Genomic DNA, 26,646 nt, shown 5'->3' on the forward strand with positions numbered 1-26,646 from the left:
CCCAGATGAGCCATTATGAGTTTCATGGTGAAAAAGGGTTCCTTGTGAGACAAGCAACTGTATCTGTAACGCAGGAAACCATCGAATAACCATGGAGTCTCCCTGTCTAAAATTCACACTAAATCTCCTATATTCCTTTCTCAGACATTAAAAAGTTACTCACTTCACGAGTAAAGAAGACTTTAATTCCCGATTATAGTTTACACAAAGCACAATTTTTCACCGGTCGATCGATCCAGAGCCTTTGAGGCTACCTGGACCTGACATCGACGCTCGAGTTTCTCATCAGATTCGTCGGTTCTTGATGACCCGGAACGAAAAACGGGTCGAACGCCGAACCCCCCGACCCTAATCCTTTCGTCTTGAGAGAATCACCCATGGTGTCGATTTCCATGTCGTATTTGTGCGGAGAACCGATGGCTCTGTCGAGCTCAGAGGCGATGGATCCAACCTCGATGTCGGGTTCTTCTTCAGGTGCCACGTCTCTAAAGTTGATCAAGGAAGGCGGGATCTTGTTGAAGAACAGCTCGTTGAAGTTCCTTGGGATTCCCTTCGTGTAAGGATTCTCCTTCTTGTCGTACCGGTACCTGAAGTTCTCGTAAGTTGTCTGCACTAGACAATATCCAGAGACAGAAAACCGAAATCTGTCAGAATCTTACAATCTGTTGATGTGGAACTGAAAGAATCTATGGAGGTAAAGAATCTTGCCTGATTGGTGCAGATCAGGTAAAGGTGGAAAACCGTGAGCCCGCCGACAAACCAGACAGCGACGAAGCAGTAAACTATGAGAATGATCGATAAGAAATCAGACGAGATGACGATCAAGCTCTCGCCGTGGAACTCGAGTATGCTGACCCACGAGAAGGCAAAGACGTAAAGGCAGAGGAGGGTTGAACACGATATGAAACAGATGAAGAACGAATAGTTACGCTGCAAAAATCAAGAACCGTGTCACACCATACGCAAGAATCGTTGTTCCGTCCGTTTTGCCCCGGAGGTGAAGAATGTATGGATTAGACTTACTAAGGCGATACACTGACCAACCCACGGACAGTGGTGATCGAACCTCTGGACACAGTTGTTGCAGATCGAGCAGTGAGAGGCACGAGGGGGGCGATACAACAGACAAGTATCGCAGAATTTCACTTTGACAGTGTAACCATTCACCATCACGTCCTTGGTCCGGGGTAATTTCGCATTCACGAGCTTGTTGGTAACCCATTCAGCCGACTGGGTCGGTACGTCAGCCATTTCTTCTGCCGCTTCAGGGGCTTCTTTGTTCCTCGGGATAATCCCGGGGTCTCTAGACGATGTCAAGAAAAGAAATGTGAAATCCTGCAGAAACAGAAGACGATACACTCGGTGAGATACGAGGATCGAGGAAGAAATCGTCCGAGGAAGGAAGAAATTGTTTATGATTTACCAACCAAGACAGTGAGAAGAATTGCGCCGAACAAGACGAGAGAGTTGAAGAAAGGGTCACGACGAGTGATCAGGTAGATCATCCTGGCGCAGAAAGCAATGGCGGGTGCTCCTATCATACACGTTGTCAGAAGAAGCGAAGATGCGTCCGGACCGAAGATCAGTCTTCCACTGCAACAAAATTTCTGAGAGACAAAAGCCCATCATCAAGCAAGCAGACAAGTCTGTTCTTAAATCTCGTCCTGAAAAACTGTAGTGATCCACAATTCCTAAAATCACGCATAAGATTCGCCATTTTCTGGGGAAAGAAACGAAATTCTACTTCGTGATTCGGACATGCGAGCAAAAGGGTACGGAATTCGCTATCAGGGTAAGCATCAAACCCTATCCAATCTCCGAAATCAATCAATTCGAAAGAGGAATCGAGACCAGAAGAAACAAAGAGAGGAGCTTTACGTTGTTTCCGGGCCAAACTTGGTAGATCTTCTTGGGTTGCGGAGACATGGCGATACCGTCGGGAGGAGCACTATGAACCTGACAGCTTTTCTTTCTCATTATCGTCATCAACCACCTCCTCCTCCTTCTTCCTCGAGAACCCCACAAATCAAAAGCTAAACGCCCACAGCTTCATCGTCATCATCATCATCTCCATTTGGCGCAGCAAGAGAATCGAAACCGGCGTTTCCAAAAACGCCGTTTTGCTGCAGGCGTTCAGCTTCTTCCCTCTTCTTCCTCCTCCTCGTAGCTTTGGTGTTGTTTTTGTTGGTGAAACGGTTTGTTCTGGTTTCTCTCTCCATTGACAGGACATCCCTCTCTGGAACTCCCTTAACTTGGCCTTCTCGCCACCACACCATTTCCTTCTCTCCCCCATTTTTCTGCGCCTAACCCTCTAAAACCCATCTCGCCACGTGTCAGAGTTGCCAAGTCACACTACTATTGACCGGCTGAGAAAGATAGACAAATGCATGTCATATATTTTCAGGGGTGTAAAATGGGTTAGTGGATCGGGCTTGGGCCAGGTCCGATAAGATTTCAGATCAATATCTGAACTGAAGGTCCGTTCAGATCGGGTTTCAGATTTTTGTTTTAATGCAGATACCAAACGACTTTTTATATTAATGACGTAATCATAAAAAACATCAAAATAACTAATTCAAAAAACTAAACCAAAAAAAAAAACAATATCATTAGTCATTTATATATATATTATATATAAATGAAGAAATTCTTCCCAAACGGCGTCGTATCACAGCAGAGAAATCGAAGCGAAGGGGTAGTCTCTTTGTTTGCATGGACAACAGCAAATACACTAATATAATGATGCAAACATGGCATTATGGGCACACCCACGTCGACGTTTTTAGTCGTCTGTTTTCAGACAAAGCCCCCTTTTCCTCTATTTGAATATAGAAGTTATTGGTCAATTTGATGGTCCCTCTCGTCACCTCCTAATTATTGGTCTGCCTCTCTTCCACCGTCCCCCACGACCCCCCTCCCTCTCTCATGAAATTGTAATTGCATGTTGTAGTTTGCGTTTTGACCTGTGTCGATATTTACTACGTTGACTTGAATTTACGAGATTCTGTTAGGGCGGTGAACGTGAAAATCCATGTTTGCGGAGTCCATCGCGCCACATATATACATTTGAAACTTCTCTCCCCCACGTCTGTCTCCAAAGAAGAAAAAAAAGAAAAAAGAAAATTCAAAACTCCCTATACAAATATATATATATATATATATATATATATGTATATGTAGTGTAGGTATAAATAAAGAAGTTGAGTTAAAGGAGTGGTAGGGTCAGTGTTTGAAAAATGTTTGGCATTGTCTCAGCAATGGAGACGTTATTGTTGCTGTGGGAGGTACCGTTTTCATGCGTCTTTTTTTTTTTCCATCTTATTTGTATGATGTTGACAATATCATTTTACCCAAGCCATGGACCATCACGCATTAAAAACAAATATATTATTCCTCTTCTCTCTTGTATTTCACGTCATTTGAGTAAATTATTTCATTTTGGGGAATCTTATTTCAACAACCCCAACTTTGTACTAACAAATATTATCCGATGGATTCGTGAAAAGGATCATTCGAATTAAAACACTCGAAAAAGAATAACATTGTGAGTCGTACTGAATGTTTGACGAATGTGGATTTCTCGACCATACGAAAATGGATTAATTTCTAATTTTCCATTACACCGATTTCCCCAAAAATATGAACAGACAGAATCCTTTCCTTTAGTCACTAGATTTTTCATATAAAAAGAAGAAGAAGAAGCAGAATTAATCTTAACACTATCGCAGCAGATCACATAACTTTCCAGGACTCGAGCGTCGGGTAGGTATCGAACTCCACGGCGGAGCCACCGATCTCCGCCGCAGCAATGGACTGGAACGATGTGATCGGCGACAACACCGAGCCAGTTCCGTCTCCAGAAAATGCATTGCTACCCGCCATTTGGCTCTCCTGGTGATGATTCGATAGAAAAGCCGACGTATCGAGCGTCGGAAGCCCCAACCGGTCCGACGGCTGCAGATTCGCGAGCCTCTGTGGCTCTGGCTTCACGATCGGAGCGAAAATGCTGTGGGACGAGCCGATGTGCTTGGCGCCGGTGACCTGCTGCACCATCTGCCGGAAATTCTCCGGATCCGCCGTTATAAACGTCGTCTGAGATTTCTTTGAAGTTCGAGATCGCCGTTTCAGAGGCTTACCAGCAGGACCACCGTTGCGCTTCCGTTTCGTGCCTGCGGTTTCCCGATCAGAGCCGGCGGATACGTTTGATAGATTCGTCGCCGGTGGAGGAGCCGGAGATAGCGGAGGCTCGGAGATCGCGGAGGAATCGAGAAGGGCGGAGGGATAGAGAGGATCGGAGAGGAGAATTTGGTTGTGGTGCTGCTGAGTGGTCGAGAAGGACTTGTGGAGCGCTCTGGTGAGCATATCGCTGTCGCGGGAGAAGGTAGACTCCGGAATCAGCCATGAATCGACACCCAAGCTCTGCCGAAACGGCCATGGCTCCACGCTCGTTAGCCCCTCCGATGACGCCATAACCACCAAGATTCCAGCCAAAAACCAGGAAAAACAACCGAAAAATATCGATCGATGGAATTGGGAAAAAAAGATTGAGAGATGATCAGTGCATTTTTTGAGCAAGGTTTCCAGTAGAAGAAGAAGAGAGTCGTATACGCTAGAGAGAGAGAGAGAGATGGAGGAGGTCGGAGGAGGCGGAAAATAAATAGGACGGCAGAAGGAGAGAGAGAGAGAAACCGCGTGACGAGGAGAGAGAAAAGACACGCGTCAGCTCATCAGTACGGAGCATTGACTCCTCATCCCGTCTCACGTTCACTCCCCCCATCTCTTGCTGTTTTTATTTAATTCCATTAAATTAAACACAGACCATTGGGATTAATATTGGAAAAGAATATACAAAATGTGCTCTTCATTTATTTTAACGGCAGTTTCGTAATTAATTGCCTTGTGGGTCCATAAAATAAAATACTTACTCATTTAATTCAAGGATATGTACTAATGCTTTCATCATTTTATACCCAAAATAAAATCAAGATACTTGATTATATTCGTCTAGTTATATATAAATCATACTCTCTCCGTTTCAAAATAATAGTTATTTTAGATTATTTCATATTTTTTAAAAAAGAGAGAAAAAGTCATATATATATCCTTATTTAATGATAAAAATAATATTATTATTAATAATTTATTAGAATTTGATAAGGATAAAATTGAAAACTATTGTAAAAAATATTTTAAAAATATAGAATGACAAATATTTTGAAACATAAAAAATAACCTAAAATTATAAATATTTTGAAACAGATGGAGTATTTATCAGAAATAATTGGTTCGATCACTAATTGATTTGGTAAGTAAAATTAGCCGCTTAAATTAATACGTATATCCGGGTGTGTGCGCGCGCGCGCACATATATTGAGACAAGGCTCGTCATCTCTCACCGTTTTCACGTCTCCCTATGGGGGTCAGTGGCGGACGCAGAAAATTTTATCGATGGGGGCAACAAAATAATAGTAATAAAAATATAAATATAAATATAAATATATATTATAAAATTTTATCTAAAAATATTTAGGTTCAACAAATAAATTCTATGATTTTTTATTTTTTAAAATATATTTATATAACTCCATTTATAATTGTTTGAATTATATTTTTGATAAAATAAACTAGACAATGACTCAAAAATTAAAAATTTAATGTATTATGGGTTAGATTTTTTTAGTAAATTATCGGTTGAACTTTCTACTAAATCAAATAAAAATTCAATAAATATATATACAGATAAATTTATAAGTATAATAAACATATAAAAACAAATAAATAAAAAATAACAAAGATTATTTAAATTTACAATTTTTACAAATATTTCTTCTTTTGTTTTAGTTTTTATTTTATTATAATTAAATTGACAATATTTTTTATTTGTCTAAAAAAAGTAAAAAACTTGAAAATAGAAAATAACAAAAAAACAATAGACTAATTTTTTTTATTAACTAACATCACAAAATATATGAAAAAAATCAAATTAGTGGGGTCCGTGAGAAATTTTTAGCGGGGGCATTAACATATTTTTTTAAAATTTTATTAAATTTTATAACTAATATTTTTAAAAGGAAAAAAACAGTGGGGGCCAGTGCCCCCACTCATCTCCACGTAGGTCCGCCACTGATGGGGGTTTTCCCTTTTAAAAAAAAAATCTCAAAACAACACTTTAATGTATTTATTATTAGCGTTATATATCTTAGCTCTGACAAAAATACGAATTAAATAATAATATTTAATTTAAAAGTGATTTAGATATATTTTCTTAAAACAACGTTAACTGAGTTTGAACGAAATACAGAATAAAATATAAAACGATTTGCATATTGTGGCCTGTTTGTTATTCTAATTTATTTTTTAAATAAATAGCCGCAAGTTAACTACTCCCACTCCTCTATGATATAATAGTAATTATTATTCTAAGATTTGGATGAATCCGAATCTTTCAAACTGTCAGGTTCTCCGGTCGACGCAGGCAACTGGCACATAAACTAACATACGAATTTAGATTTATTCGAGGAATCTAATCTTGAATATTTCAGAACCTAATAAGAACATTGTCTTAAAATACTGCAAACGTAAAATTTTAAATTGATATATAATATTTGTTAGTTATTTTAGAGTAGATTGGTGGAATTTAAAATCTCTCAAAGGATTCTTGTTTCACGTGTATTACAAGTGTGGTGGAGGAGTAAAATGCTTGTAAAAGACGTGTCGTGAATTGATTAAGTGTTAAGGGTTAGTCGGAAGATATTGAAGGTGGCTCGTTTGGCTCGGTTTTTCCGATAAAACAAAACTGGAAAAAATGAGCGACCGCTCAAAAAATTAGCGACCGCTCAAAAAATGAGCGACCGCTCGGAAAATGAGCGGGTAGCTCATTTTCTCTGATGAACAAAACTGGGAAAATGAGCGACCGCTGGAAAAATGAGCGACCGCTCGGAAAATGAGCGACCGAAAATGAGCGACCGGTCAGGAAAATGAGCGGGTAGCTCATTTTCTCTGATGAACAAAACTGGAAAATGAGCGACCGCTCGAAAAATGAGCGACCCGCCTGATTTTTCTGAGTTGTTCAAATGAACGAAAAATCGTGTCTGTTCGGAAAAAAACTTCTCTATCCTTGCACCTTTTGACTTTTGGAGTGTTAAAAACATTCCTAAACGTCTGAACACATATGTATGAAATCTAATTGATTTTTGAGAGATTTGTGAGCCTTGTTGGTGAAGAAAATTGCTACTTCTTCTCCATCTTTTACTGTTCATCTTCTTTCTCGGGTTTTTCTGTTTCGGGCAACGTTTGAGGAGCAGATCAATCGTTGCTGGTCTTCTTTGTATCTCTAAACGTATTCTCGGGATTCTCCTTTGCTCGGTGGGGAGGGAATAACGTTTTAGGAAAGTGAAATCACGCCTAGAAGATTATATCCGGGTTCTTACGTTTTTATTTCGATTTCATTATTTTTGTTGTTCTTTCCTGCTGTATCCAGACCCATTTTTTCTAACAATATTTTGAGTTTATTGAGTGATATTGGTTTGAGATTATTAAAATAATTGTATCCATTTGAAACTACGAAGTGAGGAATCCTATATGACAACACGACCCGTGATTATTACAGGTAAAAAACAATTAATTAATTTTGGGGAAAATGATTCTTTGTCAAGGGCTAAACTATATGGTTTTCTTTGATTAATATTTACAAGACCCAATAGACCAACTCACGTGAAAAAGGATTGACTTGAATCTAATTGGGTTTCTATTCTTAATTTCCGAATAGAGATTAAAAAACCCACATACAAAACCACCAAGGCATTATATCAAAAATACTCTTATTTTGCTATTCAACACATACCATTTTCCAATTGTCACCATATGATTAATGTAACCCAAAATATAGTGTGGTCACATTTTAATTTTATTGATTATAACGTTAAATTTATGATGATCTAACTAATTCATTATATTCATATCTTATATATCTTACTAATTATTTGATTAAAACATCATAAATTTAATGTTATAAACAATAAAATCAACATGTGACCACAATATATTTTGGGTCACATTGGTCACATGATCACAACTGGAAAAGTGTATGTGTTGAAGTAAGAATAGAAAAATAAGAGTATTTTTGATAATGTCCCAAAACCAAACACTTAGCAGCTATATATTTTTTTATTAAAAAAAATAATCCTAATTATCTGTATCCGATTTCTTTGTTACAAAAATAAGGTTGTCATAAAAAAATTAATTTTAAAACCCATATATTTTTTGGTGTTAAAATGCAAGTTATAATACCTCATATTAAATAATTTTTGCAATGGATGATTGCAGTCTTAGTCAGTTTGTCAAATTAATCGTCAACGTCAATCATTGTATTTGTGGAATTATGTCAGCAATGTCCATTCAGCAAGCTGGATTTTTTGGTTTACTTGCATTTATAGATAACATTAGAATCTTACCTTTACACCTTTTTTTTTTCTTCTTATTTTTATATTATTAATATTAATAAATATGGATTTCTTGTTTTCTTCAAATTCTTATATTTATGGTACCTATGAATAACTTTATATTATTATTGGTCAGAAAGAAAATACGGTGCCTTGTGACAAACATGTGATGCTTATAATTATTGGTTGATTATCATAATTATATGAATCTATATAAATAATTTTAAAATGAAACATACAGGTTAAACTCTTTGCAGATTTCATAATAATACTCCAATAATTCATTTACTGTTGATTGTCCTTATCCGAATCAAAAGACGCGAGCGATTACGTCAGCGTAGGTCAACGTCATGATGACGTAATGATGATGCTACTCTACTCACTTGTTTTTAAAAAAAAATTGAAGAATCGATAATATAGAATAAATTTAAAAAATTAGAAGCTAGGGTTTTTTGGTGGCATTGGACCATGGACCAAAGAAATCTCAATTGTGTATTGTCTTTGGGCTTCCAAATAGAGACTATATGTTTGGGCTTTAGGCCCAATAAAGTTTTACTGAAACTATTAGGGTTTTGTTTCAAATTAGGGCTCGGTAAGATATCGGGAGTTGGAATTGAAAAAAGATCAATGCTTTGGAGTTGAATCTCTCTGTGTTTAGTTTCTTCGTCTTCGCTGGAAAGATCATTACGCGAATTTGTCGGCCCACGACCAATCTGCCGACATTGACGCTGCTGCAAGAAATGCTGCTCTGGACGAAGTAAGTAAATCTACTGCTCTTTCTTCGATTATGCCCAGATTTCTTTTCTCTGTCTGGATGGCGTTCCGTCTTCTCCGTAAGCTCTTGTTTTGGAGAAGAGCGCTAGGTTGATTCTGTGCCGTGGATCGAAACCCAGAAGATTATACACGGGAAGTGTACAATGAATTGGGAAAAAACCCTAATTCTCGTCAACAATCTTCCATGTTCTCAGTTTGATCCCAATTTCTACCCGAGAACAGTATGCAGATCCCGGAAAACGTGGATGAAATATAGATGACAGAAATCTAATCATGACATATGTCTGATGAACTTACTTCGAACTTAAATCGTCGCAGATATTCAAATGGATGGACTTCAGTTCTTGAGATTGGCAGCTAGCTTGTGGGTCTAGGGTTTCGCCATGGAACTGTATCAAGCTCTGTTTCCGAAGGAGAGAGGAGAGAGAGAGATAAGACCGTTATGTCAATTATTATTTTTAAAATGAAGAGGAAAAATAATGTCTTGTTGTCATCCCCTAACAGGCCCAGGCCCATACACAAATGGGCCGAGAAACCCAAATTAAAAACACAGTCGTTTTAACGAGGCGAGAGCGTGACCTTCACGCGAGAAGAAGACCGCTGAGCCTTAGACAGGATCGATCTTCCAAGAAAGTAGGGATCGGGACAATAACTCTTCTCCTCCCCGCTTCTCTCCTCTCAACTTTCTAAGATTTGTCGATCTAAGATTCATAATGGCGGCTCAAGCTCAACGGCTCTCCTCTCGCAACGTTAGATCCCTGTTTGACTCCGTCGACGCTTTCTTGTTTGACTGCGATGGTACAATATTGCGGTCTTTCTTCCATCGTAGCTCTCTCATGGTGATGATCATCCTTCAGACATTGCGGCTTATGGGTTTTGTTGTCCCGATGATTCAGGTGTTATATGGAAAGGTGATAAGCTCATCGATGGCGTCTCTCACACTCTCGACACGCTCCGTTCCATGGTACCCCCACTGCCATTTCGATCGTCTGGTTCTGTCTTCATCCATCGTTGTAGTTTCTCTGTTTGGTTAGTGTTCGACCTTTTTTTCTCTTTGGGTGCGTCAGGGGAAGAAGCTAGTGTTCGTGACGAACAACTCGACGAAATCGAGGAAGCAATATGCCGAGAAATTCCAATCTCTTGGTGTCTCTTCTGTTACGGAGGTACATTTTCTTCTTACATTTCAAATGAACTCAACGTGGTTGGCAATTTCCCTGTGACTTAATCAATGTTTGGATGGGATTTGAAGGAGGAAATCTTCTCTTCTTCATTCGCTGCGGCTATGTACCTAAAGGTCAACAATTTCCCCAAGGACAAGAAGGTTTGTTCTGAATTCTGATTCTAACACACTGCGCGGTATTCAATTCAAATTTCAAACCCACCAGTATCATTCTGGAGATTGTTTATGATTCCACTACGTTTACAGGTTTATGTTATAGGTGGAGACGGCATTCTTGAGGAGCTTCGGCTTGCCGGTTTTACGGGTCTTGGTGGTCCTGTGAGTACTTTTCTTTGTTCATTTCGCCTCCAGGAACCGGTTCTTATGTTTCAGTTACTAACTGAAGTGATGATACCATGCAGGAAGATGGTGAAAAGAGGGTTCAACTGAGATCAAATTCTCTGTTTGAGCATGATAAAACTGTAATGTGACTTAAGCCTTCCTTCCTTTGCTTTCTTCTAGCTCCGGAATTTTGCAGTTTGCTTCTCTCGTTGAAACTCTTTTTTGATGGATATCGTCTCTTTCGTGGCTTGTTTATTACACCAGGTCGGAGCTGTGGTGGTTGGGCTGGACCCCAACATCAACTACTATAAGCTTCAGTAAGAAGGATAACCATCAAACACAAGTCTGTATGGATGTCCTTACAAATCTTGTCCTGTCAGCTTAGGCTTACACATTTGCAGGTATGGCACCCTCTGCGTGCGTGAGAATCCGGGTTGCCTTTTCATTGCGACCAACCGTGATGCAGTAGGTCATATGACTGATTTGCAAGAGTGGCCTGGTAAAGTTCTACTACTCACTACACAAGCTATCAGCTAGATTCCCCATGGATAGGATTCTTACCTTGGTAGTTCCAGGTGCCGGTTGTATGGTCGCTGCAATGTGTGGATCTACCGAACGAGAACCGATTGTTGTTGGAAAACCTTGTACTTTCATGATGGAATTTCTACTACAGAAGTAATAAGATCAAGAAGTTGTCTTTTCACAGCAAAATATTAGCCGTTACTGAGATCAAGAAGTTGTCTTTTCTCTTTTTTTCTTTTTTCTTTGCAGGTTTGGAATAGAAACGTCTAAAATGTGTATGGTGGGTGATAGACTCGACACCGATATCTTGTTTGGTCAGAATGCGGGCTGCAAAACCCTCCTCGTTCTTTCGGGTACGACTCTCTTTCGAGTTCTTCTCCACAGATTGAATTGCAGAAAATGAACTGAATGGTGATTTCGTGGTGGGAAATACATACAGGGGTGACAACCGAATCTGCCCTGCGACAAGAGGGTAACAAGGTTCAACCAGATTATTACACAAGCACTGTCTCTGATATTGTGAAGCTGATGGAGCCAGAGTTATAATTCAATACATGAAAATATGTAAGAGAAGGAACAAACCCATGAGTTCCTCCTTTTCACTGCCTTCATTGATTTGATCGTCTAAATAATATAGCAAACCGGATGGCATAGCCGGTCCGGTTCGGTTTTACTTGGTATTGAATTGCTTCAGCTCAAAACTTTGAACCGACTTGAAATTTCACTCTACATTCTTTTTTTTTATTGGGCCACTGAAAAGCTCAACAAGTGAAGCTTCTAACGATCCAACGAGTTTTATGGGCTGATCTCTAGTCTGAAAGGATCAAGGGTAAATGTGTAGTTTACATTCCGCACGTAGATAGATAAGAGCCGAATCAACTTGAGAACCGGATGAATTGCAAGCCCTAGGTTCAAAGATTCTCTCTCTCTTCGGGCTTTAACCCGCCATTGCGTCATGGCAAGGAAGAGGAAGCTCGGACCCAAATCGACCGGAGCGTCGGAGCCGCCACAGAAGCAGCAGCAGCTGGAGGAGCTGCAAAGGAAGCATGAGCAGTCAGAAATTAGGGATCGCGAGAATCGGGGAGACGGCGATGAAGATGTTGAGTACGAGGAAGTAGAGGAAGAGCGCGAAGAGGAAGCCGAAGACGGAGATGATGATTCCGAGGAAGAGGACGAAGATGGCGGCGGAGGAAGTGGTAATCAGATGGCGGGTTATCGTACGGAGGCGGTGACGTCGGGGTCTGGGAATCAGGGAGGTGAAGAAGACGGCGAGCCGATTCAGGATCTCTTGGAACCGTTCAGTAAGGATCAGTTGGTAATTCTCCTCAAGGATGCTGCCGAGAAGCACCCCGATGTAGCGAATCGTATCCGGAAAGTGGCGGATGCGGATCCTGTTCACCGGAAGATCTTTGTACATGGTCTTGGATGGGACACCAAAGCCGATGCGCTTATCGAAGCGTTCAAGCAGTATGGAGAGATCGAAGATTGCAAGGTCGTTGCTGATAAGATCTCCGGGAAATCAAAAGGGTATGGGTTTATTCTCTTCAAGTCACGCTCTGGTACTCGCAACGCGCTCAAGCAGCCCCAAAAGAAGATCGGGAATCGAATGACGGCGTGTCAGCTGGCTTCCGTTGGACCTGTACAGGGCGACCCGGCCGCGGCCGCTGCTTCGGCGCCTGCTCAGCATTCGTCCTCGGAATACACGCAGAGGAAGATTTATGTCAGTAACGTAGGGGCAGAGCTCGATCCCCAGAAGTTGATGGCATTTTTCTCCAGGTACGGAGAGATTGAAGAAGGTCCGTTGGGGCTTGATAAAGTAACCGGGAGACCAAAAGGGTTCTGCTTGTTTGTCTACAAGTCCCCCAAAGGCGCCAAGAAGGCTCTGGAGGAGCCTCACAAGAACTTCGAAGGCCATGTATTGCATTGCCAGAAAGCAATTGACGGTCCAAAACAGGGGAAACAGCATCACCATAACTCCCACAATCACAATGCTCGTTACCAAAGGAATGACAACAGTGGTTACAATGCAGGTGGAGGTCATGGGCATCTCACGGCTGGTAACCATAACCAGGCTGGTATGGCTGCTGCATCGGCACTAAACCCGACTCTCGGTCAGGCCCTCACGGCTTTGCTCGCAACTCAGGGTGCTGGATATGGACTGAATCCGGCAATTGGACAGGCTTTGTTGGGGTCTCTTGGGGCAGCTGCAGGCGTGAACCCTGCAGCTGCAGCTGGAATGCCTTCTGCTTATGGCACTCAAGCAAATATTTCACCAGGTGTCATCCCAGGTTACGGTGTTCAGGCTGGTTTGCAAGGCGGTGGCTATCCAAACCAACAGCCTGGGCAGGGCAGTACTGGAAGAGGGCAGCACGGTGTGGGGCAATATGGTGCTCCTTACATGGGTCACTAGATGTACCCGCTCAGGTATATTGATGCAGCCTCTTCTTGTTTCAGTTTACGTGGACATGGATTGAATGCATGATGACCCTGGTATGGTAATCTCCTATCCTGTTGTGACCATAATAGTTCAACAGTCCTTTCCGTTGCCAATTTTTATGTGCATTGATTCTCATCTGATGCTTTTTCAATGTGTAGTAACTTGTTTTTGTCTTTCGCATTTCTAACCTTCTCTTTGTTTGACTGATTTATAAAGGATTTTGTATTTGCACCATTTTGTAGTGCGAAAATCTTCTCTTATTTTCTTAATTCGTTGTGCAGATATCACAAAACAGTGTTTTAGTATTGGCCTGGTGATTCTTCTGAAGTTTATATGGAGCTGATGCAAAGAAGTCTTTATATTTTGGATGAAACGTTACTATTTGGTCACTCCAAAGCCAGACTCTTAAAACCACTTAAGAAGTTTTAGTTTTTTCTCGACCTGTTTTCCTCGACCCTCTTTGTGATATTACAAAAACATTGTACTATTTTCGGAGTTAATGTTTCGTTTTAAATCTTTTTGAACTATCATGTGTAAAAAGTGCTCCCTGTGGGCATACAAATGCTTTCTTTATGGTGTTATGTTTTATCAGTTTGTAATTTTCCATTGGTTTCTCCGATTTGACCATTTCAAGTTTTTCTATGCCTTCATTGTTGAATGTGGTGGAACTCAACTCGACCATTCAAGATCTCTGTGCCCATATTTTTTGTTACTTGCACGGGTTTTTTTTATATTTGTCAGATTATTATCAGACTATAGTTAAATGTATATTATGCAGGTCTCTCTGTGTATTATCCTCCTGATTTCCAGAGTCTATGATTGCTTAACCGTGATTCCTCTTGCAGGCAGCTGTGATGAGTGCAGGTTGAAACAGCTTATGGTATTTGCACTTGCAGTTACAAACTAACACAACTGAAAACTCTTTAGGAAATCTATACTAGTGTCTAGTCCTCTGTTTGAATATTAGAATGCTCTTACTCCAAAGTTTTGAATCTTCTTTTATTGACAAATGCACTATCTCAAACTTTGAATTAGTGGTCTACAAAGCTGAAACTTGGTTTCAAGGTGCTGTATAGCAATTGGCAGGGAAGCTCGAGATTGTCCTTTGAATGAAAGGTAAGCACACAAGGTGTAACGATGTCTCGTACTCTATTCTATCTCTTGCATTTATCCTTTTCTTTGTAAGCTCTGGTTCCTATGTATTGGATTGCTGGTTTCTTCTGCTTGAAACAGTTATTCCTCTCTGTTTTCTTGTTGGTGAGTGCTTGATTGCTTTTCTTTTCTTTTTGGTCCACTGAACTACAATGCTAACCACACTAACTTGGAAACTTTGATCCATTAAGAGGGTTTTAGTAGTTGTGTTTTTGCCCTTTCCTCCTGAATGATGTGGCATGGTTGGGTAATAAATCGTGTCGGTCGCTTCAATGTCGCTGCTTGCTCTTTTTTTGCCCGAGTTTCTGAAACTCCTTTAAGTAATTGCTGTCCATTTCACAAAACTGTTGGATAGATCGATTTTGCCATAATCTTGGGGAATTCTGTGTGTGTGAATTTTCTGCAACTACAATGCCGAATGTGGTGATGGTGATGGTGATGGAATCCATGTCACAGTGATGATTCAGGGATCTCAGAAGGCTATAAACAGAGGGAGACAATGGCGTGCGGCAAACATTGGCTTCCCTCTTGCAAAGTAACCAGCTTAATCGGTCGGTAGGTACGGGCGTGTTTCAAGTATATCCATGTCTCGTTATTAGTATTAATATTACCAAATTGTATATAATTCTTATTGTTGAATAAATATGTGTAATGTAGGATATTCGTTTCGAATATTAAGGTTTGGAGTGAGAACTGAGAACATTTGACACGTGGGAAACCGCACGCTCGAACCCAGATGCACCCCATTTTCCATTTCCCCACCACCAGACAATCCCCACGTGGTCCCTATTTGGGTTTGTCTCTCTTTTTTCCTTTTCTTCTTGTTTTTATATTTTCGTTTTTTCCCCACTTCTTGGTTACAGTTTGTGTTGAATCAATTTCCAAAAGGGGGTTTCGACTGTTAATTGCAATTATTATAGCTAATGATGATAAGTTTTTCTATAAATTTAATCGGACCGCCGTTTTTGGGGGCGTTTGGTACGGCCACTTGATGAAACTTGTTCATAAATGCAACTTTTCTTTTTATAGGACCATCAAAAGAGAGGGTTGGTGCCCATTCAAGCCATTGATCTAAAATTAGATGTACAAAAATTCCTTTTTTTTTGGAAGAATATATATGTGATGTGATGTGTAGTAGGAGGCGGGTATTATAAGTTAAAAGTGATTATAAAAATTTCATTTATATTCATCAATGCATTCCATTCCATAGATTTCAGGGTGGCAGGAGAGAGAACAAATGGAATTACAGTGACAAATTGTGATTTTTTTATCGTATGAAATTTGTCTTTTCCAACAAATCTGTTATGATTTGATATACAAAAACGAGAGGTGTATATGAATATGGTAAAGGAGACATTTCATGTGATTCCTTCCATTTTTGTACAAATAAAGGAAGCGTTTTGACAATTCTTAGGAAGGGGATCTGAAACAGTATCTGCATCGCCACTTTCCCAAACAAAAGGTTTCTCTCTCTCTCTCTCTCATCGATCAACAATAGAGAGAGAGTGTGATTTCTTTCTGCACTACCAAAGGTGTCCCACCCTCCACTTCTGAAAAAAAAAAGACCCAACCTTAGATCTGGTCCTAAAGCGCAAACTAAACAATACCCTGTTTTAGATTCAGTCTGTTTTTGTTGTTGTTTGGTCTTCAGAATCTCTTTCTCTGTTTGTTTTTACCATCTTCGCCTCTCTCTCTCCCGTCTCGTCGTTTCTTTTTTTCAGAATCCGGCATTTAACATCTGGGTTCGGACGCCGCATGCAATTTCCATGATCCTTTCGGATTGTCACGTCCTGGTGATTTCCTCTTTTTATCCGCCGTTTCGATTGGATTCGTGATCTGGGTCTTCCTTCTTTTTCTTATTTGTCTTCTCACTCCGCATGTTCTGTCTGAGTCGATTCTTCCGACGATTAGACTGTAGAAAAGGGGAATCTTTCTTGTCCATTCGATTTCTTCTTGCCTGATACGAAACGCTGGTTGGTAATTTTTTTTTTTCAGATATAGCCATTAATTCACTTCTTCCCAGTTCCCGTTGTGCGTGGAAATCGCATTCGTGGTCTAAGGTTTCGATTAGGTATCTGGGATTGTAAGCACGGACCTGTGATTTTTCATGGTAATGGGTTCTCTGCGAGGCACTGGGGAAGAACCTAAATCTCAGACATTGCCAAGGCAAGGCTCTCTCTATAGCTTAACGCTCGACGAGGTTCAAACCCACTTGGGCGAATCGGGGAGACCTCTGGGAAGCATGAACCTCGATGAACTGCTTAAGAGTGTCTGGTCTGCCGAAGCTAATCAATCATCATCGGCCATGCCCGTCAATGGTGCAGGACATGGCCTTTCTCGTCAGGGAAGCTTGACTTTGCCCGGTGAACTCAGCAAGAAGACTGTTGACGAGGTCTGGAGAGAGATTCAGCAGAACAAGAATGGAGGCAGTGCCCACGAGAGGAAAGATAAGCAGCCGACACTCGGTGAAATGACTCTTGAGGACTTGTTGTTGAAGGCCGGGGTGGTGACAGAGACAATCCCTGGTTCAGACAGTGGCGGTAATGGTTTAGGGCAAAACATTCCTCAACAGGGCCCTTGGGTGCAATATCATCAGCTCCCGTCAATGCCACAGCCTCAAGCATTTATGCCATACCCAGTTTCTGAAATGCAAGCCATGGTGTCACCATTGATGGGTGGTTTATCAGATACACAAGCACCTGGTCGGAAGAGGGTGGCCTCCGGAGACGTTGCAGAGAAGACCGTAGAGAGGAGGCAGAAGAGAATGATCAAGAACAGAGAATCTGCCGCACGTTCACGAGCTAGGAAGCAGGTGAGAGAGTAACTTCTGTAGGGATTACGTTGTTTCTAGGCATTGTTTTTATATCGGTCCTAACTGCGGTGCGAGACTGAGCAATGATGGGCAGGCTTACACGCATGAGCTAGAGATAAAGATTTCGCGGTTAGAGGAAGAAAATGAGAGGTTAAGGAGAGAAAAGGTAAAACAGTTTTGGTCCTTCCATTGTTATTTCCCAATTCACAGCATTTTCGAGCTATTTAGTACCGGTTTTAGGATCTGAGTAGCAATGGTGTTTGTTTACCGGTAGAGTGCCTGCTTAGGAGTGTGCGTTTTTCTAGCATTCGGGGAGCATGTTGGTCTGATGAGGATGTAACAATGGATCAAGACATAAGGGTTGAATCATGAATAAGATAACACATTGGAAACACTTTGTTGGTTCTTGCAATCGAGTCGAGCGATCTTGTTAGTTGCATGAGTTGAGTTGTTGTGTTGATCAGATTCAGACAGTTCCTCTCTTAGAAGTCAGGTTCTGTAGGAGATACTAAGTTTAAGTAACTCTCGTTTTATGATTATGTATCAAGCTCATTTGGACCGTGTGTGTACTGAACAGGAGGTGGAGAAGGTCCTTCCAACTGCACCGCCTCCCGACCCAAAGCGGCAGCTGCGGCGGACAAGCTCCGCCTCTTTCTGATCTCTTCTCTCTTCTCAGTGTCAGTTCATATGCCCTAGCAAATGTTCATGTTTCAGACACATGACCGTTAAAGAGTTGCTGCTGGTGCTGGTTGTCGTCAAGCCATTGAGAAGAAAAAAAATCTTTCTCTGTACATTTCGCGCAAGACTTTCTCATTGAACTCAGCTACATTCTGCTTTGTTAATGTCGTGAAACTTTCTGGGTTTTTTTTTCTCTCACTGTTGATCATTAACAATGAAATCTTCACCGACAGCCAAGTAAGTTGGCTACTTGGTGGTGGATCAGACCCTTGTTGGATATCTCTCTAAAGTTCAGAACTTTCAGACCATTTCAAGAATCTGGCAGACATATGTTCTGCAATAGCCAAGCTTCAAGGGATTGAATGGGAGCCCATGATTGAATGAAAGAGCTGAAAGATCATTAGAATTCACAGGAGATGAAGAAAGAATCCTCCCATGGAAGTGTAAAACAGGAGACCGGGACATACTTTTCTGCTGCCATGCCCATGGCTGTGCTTGTGGTAACAGTTGAAGGCATTGGAGCTCTAATGTACAAAGCCTCTGCCCGTGAAGAAACAGGGACAGAAGAGAAGACAACCCTTTTGTCATATCAATATGAAGAGATTAACTGTCATAAAAATCTAGTTGTACATTTCATAGTCTTGGGCAATACGATATATAGCAGCTTTTGTTTTGGATGTTTTAGTTTTTTTAATACAAAAAAGTTAATTTGTTTTTTTATTTAAATAATAAAAAAATAGATCATGACAGGATTTAATAGAAAAACCAACCCGGAAAGCCACCGGGGGTTGAGCGGGAGAGTCGGAGAGGACCCAGCGAGAAAGCTGACGTGGCAGTCAACGCTCCGCGTAGAGACCGCGTGAACGTGTGATCCATTTCCTGTCAACTTCGCCCCCAAAAAATAAAAAATCAAACTCGATGGCATAACCGTAAATAGGGGGAATAACGGAGGGCGTAACGGAGAATGAGAATTCAAATCGGGTTGATAAATCGCCTCGAGTCCGACTGCGGAGCATAAGAAAGGGTTCTCTCTCGATCTCGCAATCTACTGAATATTCCAACGCTGTAGGTTTTCGAAAAGAAGAAAGGGAAAACAATGGCGGATCAGCTCACCGACGACCAGATCTCCGAGTTCAAGGAAGCCTTCAGCTTATTCGACAAGGATGGAGACGGTTCGTTTTTCTCTCCTTTAACATATATGGTTCTGTTTGCGTAGATGTTTTATATGCATAAATGCTAATTGATCGTAGATATACTGATTGTGTTAGATCTCGGTTTCGGATTCTTCTGATTCCGGGGGATTTGATCTGTATGTATATCAATGGTTATAGATCTGTGTCTCGAGATATCTAGCTCCGTGTTTTGATTCAAGGTGATGTTTCTTCATCGGGGGACCGGATCGTATCGTGTTTCATGATTCGAGTTTGGATAATATAGTCAATCGATTCGATTTGCCAGACGTCCGCCATTTCAGTTTTGATTTATGTCGTCGTTCGTTTTAATTACTGATTGTTGTTGTTCCCTCAATATGCCACCGGATTATACTTTTCCAAATGCGTGGGTACGGCTGATCAATTTGCCGTCCCTTCAAAGTTTTGGACGAGGCTTAATTATCTCAGTTTAAATCGGTCCTGTGATTCAGCTTGGCATCTCGTGCTGGGAATAGAAAGTTGTATATGGTTAATTCTGTCAAAGGCTTTCAAAGCGACAGAATTGGGAGGATTTGGGACATCGTTTCGTTTATTGGCATTCGGCAGTGACATGTTTGTTTCCTGTTTGAGTTTTATGCAGTGTATCAAATGATGTTTTTTTTTTCTTCTGGGGATGAGTTTCATTTGGGAATTCCCAATTTGTCATCTTCAACAAGTGAAAACAGAATGGTGAATTTATGTGACAACAATCTGAGAATTCTTGCAGGTTGCATTACCACCAAGGAGCTTGGGACTGTGATGCGTTCGCTTGGGCAGAACCCAACTGAGGCAGAGCTCCAGGACATGATCAATGAGGTGGATGCTGATGGAAACGGAACCATAGACTTCCCAGAGTTCTTGAACCTCATGGCGAGGAAGATGAAGGACACCGACTCAGAGGAAGAACTCAAGGAGGCGTTCCGGGTCTTCGACAAGGACCAGAATGGTTTCATCTCGGCAGCTGAGCTCCGTCATGTGATGACAAACCTCGGTGAGAAGCTGACGGACGAAGAAGTCGATGAGATGATCAGGGAGGCCGATGTCGACGGTGATGGCCAGATAAATTACGAGGAGTTCGTCAAGGTTATGATGGCCAAATGATGTGGGCGGAACCGTAACCTAAGTTTGGTTTCTTCTCCTGCTAATACCCTCTTTGTAATTCCTAGTTGCTTTTCCTTTCAAAAAAATGAAACAGAAGGAAAAAAAAAAAAAAAAAAAAGAGTTCCCGGCGCTGTTATGTTCTTATTTCATTCATGGAGTTTTTTGGCTAATGTTTTATCTCGTTTGCTTCCGACATTGGTAACATTTTTTGTTCCCCGCCCTCTTGCTCTCTTTGTAATATGGTTCTTTGTATCATTACCATATCATGTTTTTTATGTGCTTCGAAGACAGCTGTAACAGCTATTCCTATTTGTACTCTTCTTAAATGGCTTCTCCTCATGCGAGGCGGAGAACACGACGGACGATGTTGTTTTTTGCTATGGACGGTTGTGGCCGGGTATTCGAGATTTCGGATCTCTCCGTCTCGATTTTGCTCCCTTTTGGGTTTTAGGGTTAGAATACTCGCTTTTGGTTTTGTGATGGTCGGGTACTCGTGAGGTGTGGCGCAGATTCGAGTATCCGCAGGGGTACTGGCCAATGTCGAGTCAAGACTCAAGAGGACTGGTGGCCAAGAGGGTTGAGGTGTAAGCGGTCCAACAAGAGGTGAGGCGAGGCAGCGAATGAGAGGTGAGCGGCAAGGCTGGCAGCAGAGGTGAGCGGACCATCACGTGGTTTCACCCCCTTCATCGTCGTCTCTTTTCTCCTACGGCCGCTCTGCTATCCGTGGTTCATGAAAAGTCGACCGACGAAATTCGTACTCGTGATTTTGGAGATGGAGTCGATGAGTAAGTAGTACACTGTGCAGGGCTTTATCGGGCCTTTATTCTTTTGACCCAATCAGGCCGACTTTGGGCTCCAACTGGGCCTCGCTTATTGTGATATTACTTATTTGAGATATTCCATTTAATTTTTATTGCGAATATGAATAAAACTTCAGTTAATAAAATTTTAAAAAAATGATGAAAATTGTACGGGCGAGCACATGGACCTGTTCCCTATTATCCATGTCTTATAGATATGTTAGTTTAAAAAAAAATTCCAATTAAAGTCGTTCATATATAGTTATTTGATGCGATATAACATGGGAATAAAAGTTTGAAATTCATTTTAATTTTGTTATTTGTGGTAAGGGAAAATATCATTGCATTTTTTTTTAATATTGTCCAAAAGCTACATTTCATAGACGGCAATAAGTTCATCGGCTAAAACAAACTGAGCCACGAGGGATGGATCATTATATCTCACGAGATTAAAGTAAGCATATGCCAATTGCCAAAACAAAACATTCTTTTAGCTTATCTTCTGACATAAATAACTCAACAATAAAATATTATATATACATACATACATACACATATATATAATACCAAAATTGTATAATTTTCGAGTTCCAGAACACGGGGCAAATTATCTAAGCCCTAGAGAGAGAGGAGCCTTCCAATATTCCCTCCGCCCCACGTTCTGCTGCAGCAACGCTTTTTCCACCCAATGTATATATTATATCTCCATTATTATTCAATATAACTCTTATTACCAAATCTCTATTATTTAAATATATTAATCTACAAACCTTATTCTTTATCCCCTCTCTCTCTCTCTCTCTCTCTCTCTCTCTCTCTCTCTCTCTATATATATATATATATATATATATATATATATATATATAAAAAAAAATACGCGGTCTGAATCTGAATGATTCGGTTTCCTTTATTTATTTCTCGACCCAACATTTAAAAAAACAGGGGGAACAAAAGAAATAGGAAGGCGGCGGAGCGGAAGAGGTGAAGAAGCAAAGAAGAAGAAAAAAATGCAGCCAGAGGATAGTAATTCGGAACAGCTGTTGTATTCGTTGCTGGCCGGAAACGACGTCGTGGCGGGGGGGGGGGGGGAACGCGACGTCGAGCTTCTGTGGCTCATCGACGACGTCGTATTACCCGCTGGCGATCTCAGGCATCGGAGAGACGATGGCTCAGGACAGAGCTCTCGCCGCTCTGAGGAACCACAAGGAGGCCGAGAGGAGGAGGAGAGAGAGGATCAACTCCCATCTCAACAAGCTCAGGACCCTTCTCTCTTGTAATTCCAAGGTAGGTATATATATACATATATATATATATATGAGTCTGTGTGCATGGGATATATTTGTTTGAGATTTTGAAATGGGTATTTTCAATTTTAGTTTTGGTTTTGAATACCCTTTAATTAGTGAAAAGATTTTTTTTTTTTTTTGGATTCTTCTACTTGAGTTGATGGCAGCCGAATCAATTCTCTTTAGATATTTATTGGTTTGGACTGAAATTGAGAATTCAGAGGTTTCGATCTGAGCAAGGAATTCTTGTGAGTATCCATACATCTGCGTACGTGAAGTACACTCTCGCATTTAGTTATATATTGATTAGATGTGAGATCGGGGGCTTGAGAGTTGTGTATTGGCGAAGAGGGCAGGGATCTGAAACCCCAAATGCATGTGTCATCTGTGCCCTTTTTAGGTTTAATGAGGCGTTTTGAGTATCGAAAACCTGAAAGTAGGGAGAATATCTTCAATATGAAAGCTTGGTGGCCTTTCTGAAATTGTAGGGCTATCACTTTTTCAGGAAAGCTTCCAAGCTTTTTTCTTCGGTTTCTTTTTTATTCTTCCTTTCTTCGACAATGGACATCTTTCCTGCTTTGCAGACAGACAAGGCGACATTGCTTGCCAAAGTGGTTCAACGAGTCAAAGAACTGAAACAGCAAACCCTAGAGATATCTGAAGCCGAAACCCTTCCCTCCGAGACCGATGAGATCAGCGTCTTACACTTTGGAGACTGTTCCAGCGACGGTCGAATCATCTTCAAAGCCTCTCTTTGCTGCGACGACCGGTCCGATCTCTTACCGGATCTCACAGAGATACTGAAGTCTCTTCAAATGAAGACACTTCGAGCCGAAATGGCGACGGTCGGCGGCCGGACAAGGAGTGTTCTGGTCGTAGCCGCCGACAAGGAACACGGCGTCGAGTCCGTTCATTTCCTCCAGAACGCTCTCAAGTCTTTGCTCGAGCGATCGCGCAAGTCGTTGATGGAACGTTCGGGTGGTGGCGGTGGGGATCGCTCAAAACGACGCCGTGCTTTGGAGCACATCATCATGGTCTAAACCGGGACTAGGGTTTTGTCATAACTAATCAAAAAAATCCTCTTTTTTTTTTTAAAAAAAAAATTATGCTTTGTGATCTCCATTAGTTTAAGCTGTGTGTGAGCATATTCTGTAAGTAGGTTTGGTTGGTGTGTTGTTTTAAGAAAACGGAAATATATATATATATATATATATATATATATATATATATATATTTTTGTTTATTATCTTTCTCTTTTTTTTTCTACTGAATTTCTTAATTTTATTTAAAAAAAAACATACTTAATCATTTTCGTGTTTCAAGTAAATAATAAAATCAAATATTTCCAAGAAATAATAAATATAATTACAATAATCAAATGTTTTGGATACCCTATTGATATTCATACCACATGTATACCCAAGTAAATGTTACATCAATGAAAAAAAAATGTTATACATCAATGATTGTATCATTGGGAAAAAAACTATATACATACGTATTATATATATATATATATATATATATATATATAATTTTGGATATTAGGTTTCTCTTTTTTTTTCTTCGTTTGGGTGTTTTCAGATTGTGGAGTATCTGGTGAGGCGCAGAAGAATCTAAGAGGCAGATGTGATAGGTGAAGTCGTAAGTGGGGAAGAGGAGATACATACATATGTATTCACAAACAAGATCGGTGTATGTATATGTATGTACGTATGTATCGTATATGCCATATGCATGTCTGTGTCCTTGTTGGGGTTATGTTTGTAGAATCTTATTATATGAACTATACGAAAAAGAAAAAAAGAAAAAAAAACAGATGTTTGTTTACTATTGAGCTTGAAAGCGACCTTGTGTCATCTTGTCCCCGGTCGATGGATTTGTTGTACGTAATTGACCGTTAATTTTGACCAAGCTTCATTATTTTCAGACCGCGAATTTAGGACATGATTTTTGTATCGCGGAATCAATCATAAATATGGCAAACTATATAGCTTTACGTAATATCTATATATATATATATATATATATACATATATATACACACACACACGCACATGTGTAACTCGTTAGTGCATGCAGAGGAATTAATATAAATCGAGGTCAATCACTAGCTAGATCAATGACATTACAATCTGTTGTTACGTTATATATATTGACCATTCACATACGCATAACCTTCGAAATATCATTTATTTTTTAAAATAAACATCACATTTTCGGTATGAGTTCCAGCAAAAATGTTTGATAAATATACGATGACATAAAGACACGTGAAAAATAAATGCAATTTGAAATTTCTTCTCTTGTTATACTTGTCAACAAGTATGTTCATGTGCATGAATCATATACATTTTGGTAAGAATGTGAATCTATTTGCTCAAAAAAGAATATTGGTTTTGATTACATTCCGGTTTTTAAACCGTAGATCAAAAGCATTGGAACTTCCATAGCAGGTGGAAAAATCAAAAAGATCTTTTTGCATGGCTTGTTGTAATAGGAGCTTTCAAGGAGGCCTTGTAGCATGGTACCAATCTTGTAGGAGCAGGTTTTCGGATATTGGCTTCCCCTTGTGAGAGGATAGAATGATGTTTCGGATTAGGCGGTCAAGTTTTCTCCTTCCTCCCTCGATCGTGGTTGATCGAGATTGGAAGATACGGTGGTTTCTCTCCCGCCATAAGGAATAGATCGTTGCTTGCAGAAGAATCTTGGTTAGAATCCTCTGGTTTCGTACTCTGTCTTGAGTTCTTCCTTCCAACCAAGTGATGGCTTGTTGGAGTGTGTTCGGTGGTTCTATCGCGATTCTGCGTGCGTAGTAGAGCCAGATACTCGAGCTATATATGCATTCAAGAAATAGGTGATCATGCGTCTCGTTTGCCACCGAGCAGAGAGGACACATTGGGTCTGTTTGGATCCCCCACCTAATCATTCTGTCTTTCGTTGGGAGACGGCCAAGGAATGCTTGCCACTGAATGAATGCGTGTCTGGGTATCATCTGGTGGAACCAGACAACTTTGTGCCATTCTACTGTCGGGGAAGTTGATCTGATCAGATTCCAGGTCTTGGCGGTGGAAAAAGCCGGTTTGAAGTCATCGGCTGAGTGTTTCCATAATGTAATGTCGGGTCCTCGGGTTGTTGAAGGGGGGTCGATGGTAGTGAGGGTTTGCTGTAGACGCAGAGCCGGGGCAGACCTTGCAGGGGGGAGAGTCCATCCACCATTCGAGGAGGCTTCCTGAACTGTTGACTGTAGGGGAATGCGCAACTGCCGCGGTCCATGTTGTCCGATGAGCTCTATGAGTGGTCCGAGTCCTGTCCAGTCGTCAAACCAGAAGTGGGTGTTTTTTCCATCACCAATCTTTGTCTTGAGAAATGGTCGAACTTTGTCCTTGATTCCTATAAGCTTGCGCAGGTTCCAAGTTTGGCGGAGTGATGAGGCCGTTGCCCAATAGGATCTCCTCTTGAAGACGTGTTCTCTTAGCCACGCCACCCACAGAGATCCAGCTTTAGCAAGGAGTAACCAGACCAACTTGAACCTAGAAGTGAGGTTGATGTCGCTGAGCTTTCGGAGACCTAAGCCTCCTTCCTGCTTCGGTTGGCATATACTGCTCCATGATACTCTGTATGAACCCGTGGAGCTCGTCTTCCAGAGGAATTTGGCACACATGCTGTCTATTTGCCTGAGCAAATATTTTGGCAGCAGAAACACAGAACACCATGAGTTAACCAAACCATAAATGACAGAGGATATTAGTTGTACCTTGCCCGCATAGGAGAGGAAAGACGTAGTCCAGGATTGGAGCTTGGTAGTAATCCTCTCTATGAGTGGTTGATAATCCAGCTTGGAAGGCTTCCATGGGCTCAAGGGGACACCAAGATATCGTATTGGTAGTGTGCCTTTTCGGACCCCCATGATTGCAGCTAGATCAGTCGCGATTTGATCATTCACCCCGGC

At 40.9% G+C, this 26,646-nt stretch overlaps 7 protein-coding genes across 12 annotated transcripts; 5 read left to right on the forward strand and 2 right to left on the reverse strand.

Moving 5' to 3' along the window:
* Nucleotides 1-58: 58 nt before the first annotated feature.
* LOC104824386 (probable protein S-acyltransferase 1) lies at nucleotides 59-2,313 on the reverse strand. The gene is made up of 5 exons (XM_010556445.2): nucleotides 1,879-2,313; nucleotides 1,428-1,607; nucleotides 1,024-1,335; nucleotides 709-930; nucleotides 59-607 (listed from the first exon to the last, which is right to left on the reverse strand). Exons 1-5 carry the CDS (start codon nucleotides 1,984-1,986, stop codon nucleotides 251-253), a joined length of 1,179 nt encoding a protein of 392 aa, XP_010554747.1. The 5' UTR covers nucleotides 1,987-2,313; the 3' UTR covers nucleotides 59-250.
* A 1,248-nt stretch (nucleotides 2,314-3,561) lies between these two features.
* On the reverse strand, nucleotides 3,562-4,631 carry LOC104824387 (calmodulin-binding protein 25). The gene has a single exon (XM_010556446.1). It carries the CDS (start codon nucleotides 4,468-4,470, stop codon nucleotides 3,733-3,735), a length of 738 nt encoding a protein of 245 aa, XP_010554748.1. The 5' UTR covers nucleotides 4,471-4,631; the 3' UTR covers nucleotides 3,562-3,732.
* Nucleotides 4,632-8,951: 4,320 nt separating this feature from the next.
* Nucleotides 8,952-11,923, forward strand: LOC104824388 (phosphoglycolate phosphatase 2). Of its 2 annotated transcripts, none has more exons than XM_010556447.2 (12): nucleotides 8,952-9,198; nucleotides 9,534-10,013; nucleotides 10,112-10,179; nucleotides 10,283-10,378; nucleotides 10,465-10,536; nucleotides 10,642-10,713; nucleotides 10,797-10,856; nucleotides 10,981-11,033; nucleotides 11,118-11,215; nucleotides 11,292-11,391; nucleotides 11,488-11,591; nucleotides 11,678-11,923. In XM_010556447.2, the coding sequence occupies exons 2-12, from the start codon at nucleotides 9,929-9,931 to the stop codon at nucleotides 11,782-11,784; spliced, it is 915 nt and encodes a 304-aa protein (XP_010554749.1). In that variant the 5' UTR covers nucleotides 8,952-9,198; nucleotides 9,534-9,928; the 3' UTR covers nucleotides 11,785-11,923. The 2 variants fall into 2 exon arrangements, with proteins under 2 accessions (XP_010554749.1, XP_010554750.1); XM_010556448.2 differs by having other exon boundaries at nucleotides 9,720-10,013.
* A 128-nt stretch (nucleotides 11,924-12,051) lies between these two features.
* On the forward strand, nucleotides 12,052-16,014 carry LOC104824389 (UBP1-associated protein 2A-like). Of its 5 annotated transcripts, XR_773444.1 has the most exons (6): nucleotides 12,052-13,662; nucleotides 14,521-14,555; nucleotides 14,711-14,791; nucleotides 15,284-15,386; nucleotides 15,485-15,621; nucleotides 15,857-16,014. XR_773444.1 is itself a non-coding variant. In XM_010556449.1 (2 exons), exon 1 carries the CDS (start codon nucleotides 12,194-12,196, stop codon nucleotides 13,646-13,648), a length of 1,455 nt encoding a protein of 484 aa, XP_010554751.1. In that variant the 5' UTR covers nucleotides 12,052-12,193; the 3' UTR covers nucleotides 13,649-13,662; nucleotides 13,957-14,276. The 5 variants fall into 5 exon arrangements, 1 of the variants encoding a protein (XP_010554751.1); XR_773442.1 differs by having other exon boundaries at nucleotides 14,521-14,791; XR_773443.1 differs by lacking the exon at nucleotides 14,521-14,555.
* Nucleotides 16,015-16,071: 57 nt separating this feature from the next.
* Nucleotides 16,072-18,598, forward strand: LOC104824391 (ABSCISIC ACID-INSENSITIVE 5-like protein 2). The gene is made up of 4 exons (XM_010556450.1): nucleotides 16,072-16,620; nucleotides 16,823-17,639; nucleotides 17,734-17,805; nucleotides 18,217-18,598. Exons 2-4 carry the CDS (start codon nucleotides 16,935-16,937, stop codon nucleotides 18,295-18,297), a joined length of 858 nt encoding a protein of 285 aa, XP_010554752.1. The 5' UTR covers nucleotides 16,072-16,620; nucleotides 16,823-16,934; the 3' UTR covers nucleotides 18,298-18,598.
* A 727-nt stretch (nucleotides 18,599-19,325) lies between these two features.
* Nucleotides 19,326-20,919, forward strand: LOC104824392 (calmodulin-7). The gene is made up of 2 exons (XM_010556451.1): nucleotides 19,326-19,489; nucleotides 20,235-20,919. The coding sequence occupies exons 1-2, from the start codon at nucleotides 19,414-19,416 to the stop codon at nucleotides 20,606-20,608; spliced, it is 450 nt and encodes a 149-aa protein (XP_010554753.1). The 5' UTR covers nucleotides 19,326-19,413; the 3' UTR covers nucleotides 20,609-20,919.
* Nucleotides 20,920-22,331: 1,412 nt separating this feature from the next.
* Nucleotides 22,332-23,925, forward strand: LOC104824393 (transcription factor bHLH106). The gene is given in 3 exon segments (XM_010556452.2): nucleotides 22,332-22,478; nucleotides 22,480-22,692; nucleotides 23,279-23,925. Coding segments are annotated over 3 exon segments (732 nt in total). The 5' UTR covers nucleotides 22,332-22,415; the 3' UTR covers nucleotides 23,735-23,925.
* Nucleotides 23,926-26,646: the final 2,721 nt, after the last annotated feature.

The sequence above is a fragment of the Tarenaya hassleriana genome, unplaced genomic scaffold (assembly GCF_000463585.1).
Source record: "Tarenaya hassleriana unplaced genomic scaffold, ASM46358v1 Cleome4, whole genome shotgun sequence".
NCBI classification, from domain to species: domain Eukaryota; kingdom Viridiplantae; phylum Streptophyta; class Magnoliopsida; order Brassicales; family Cleomaceae; genus Tarenaya; species Tarenaya hassleriana.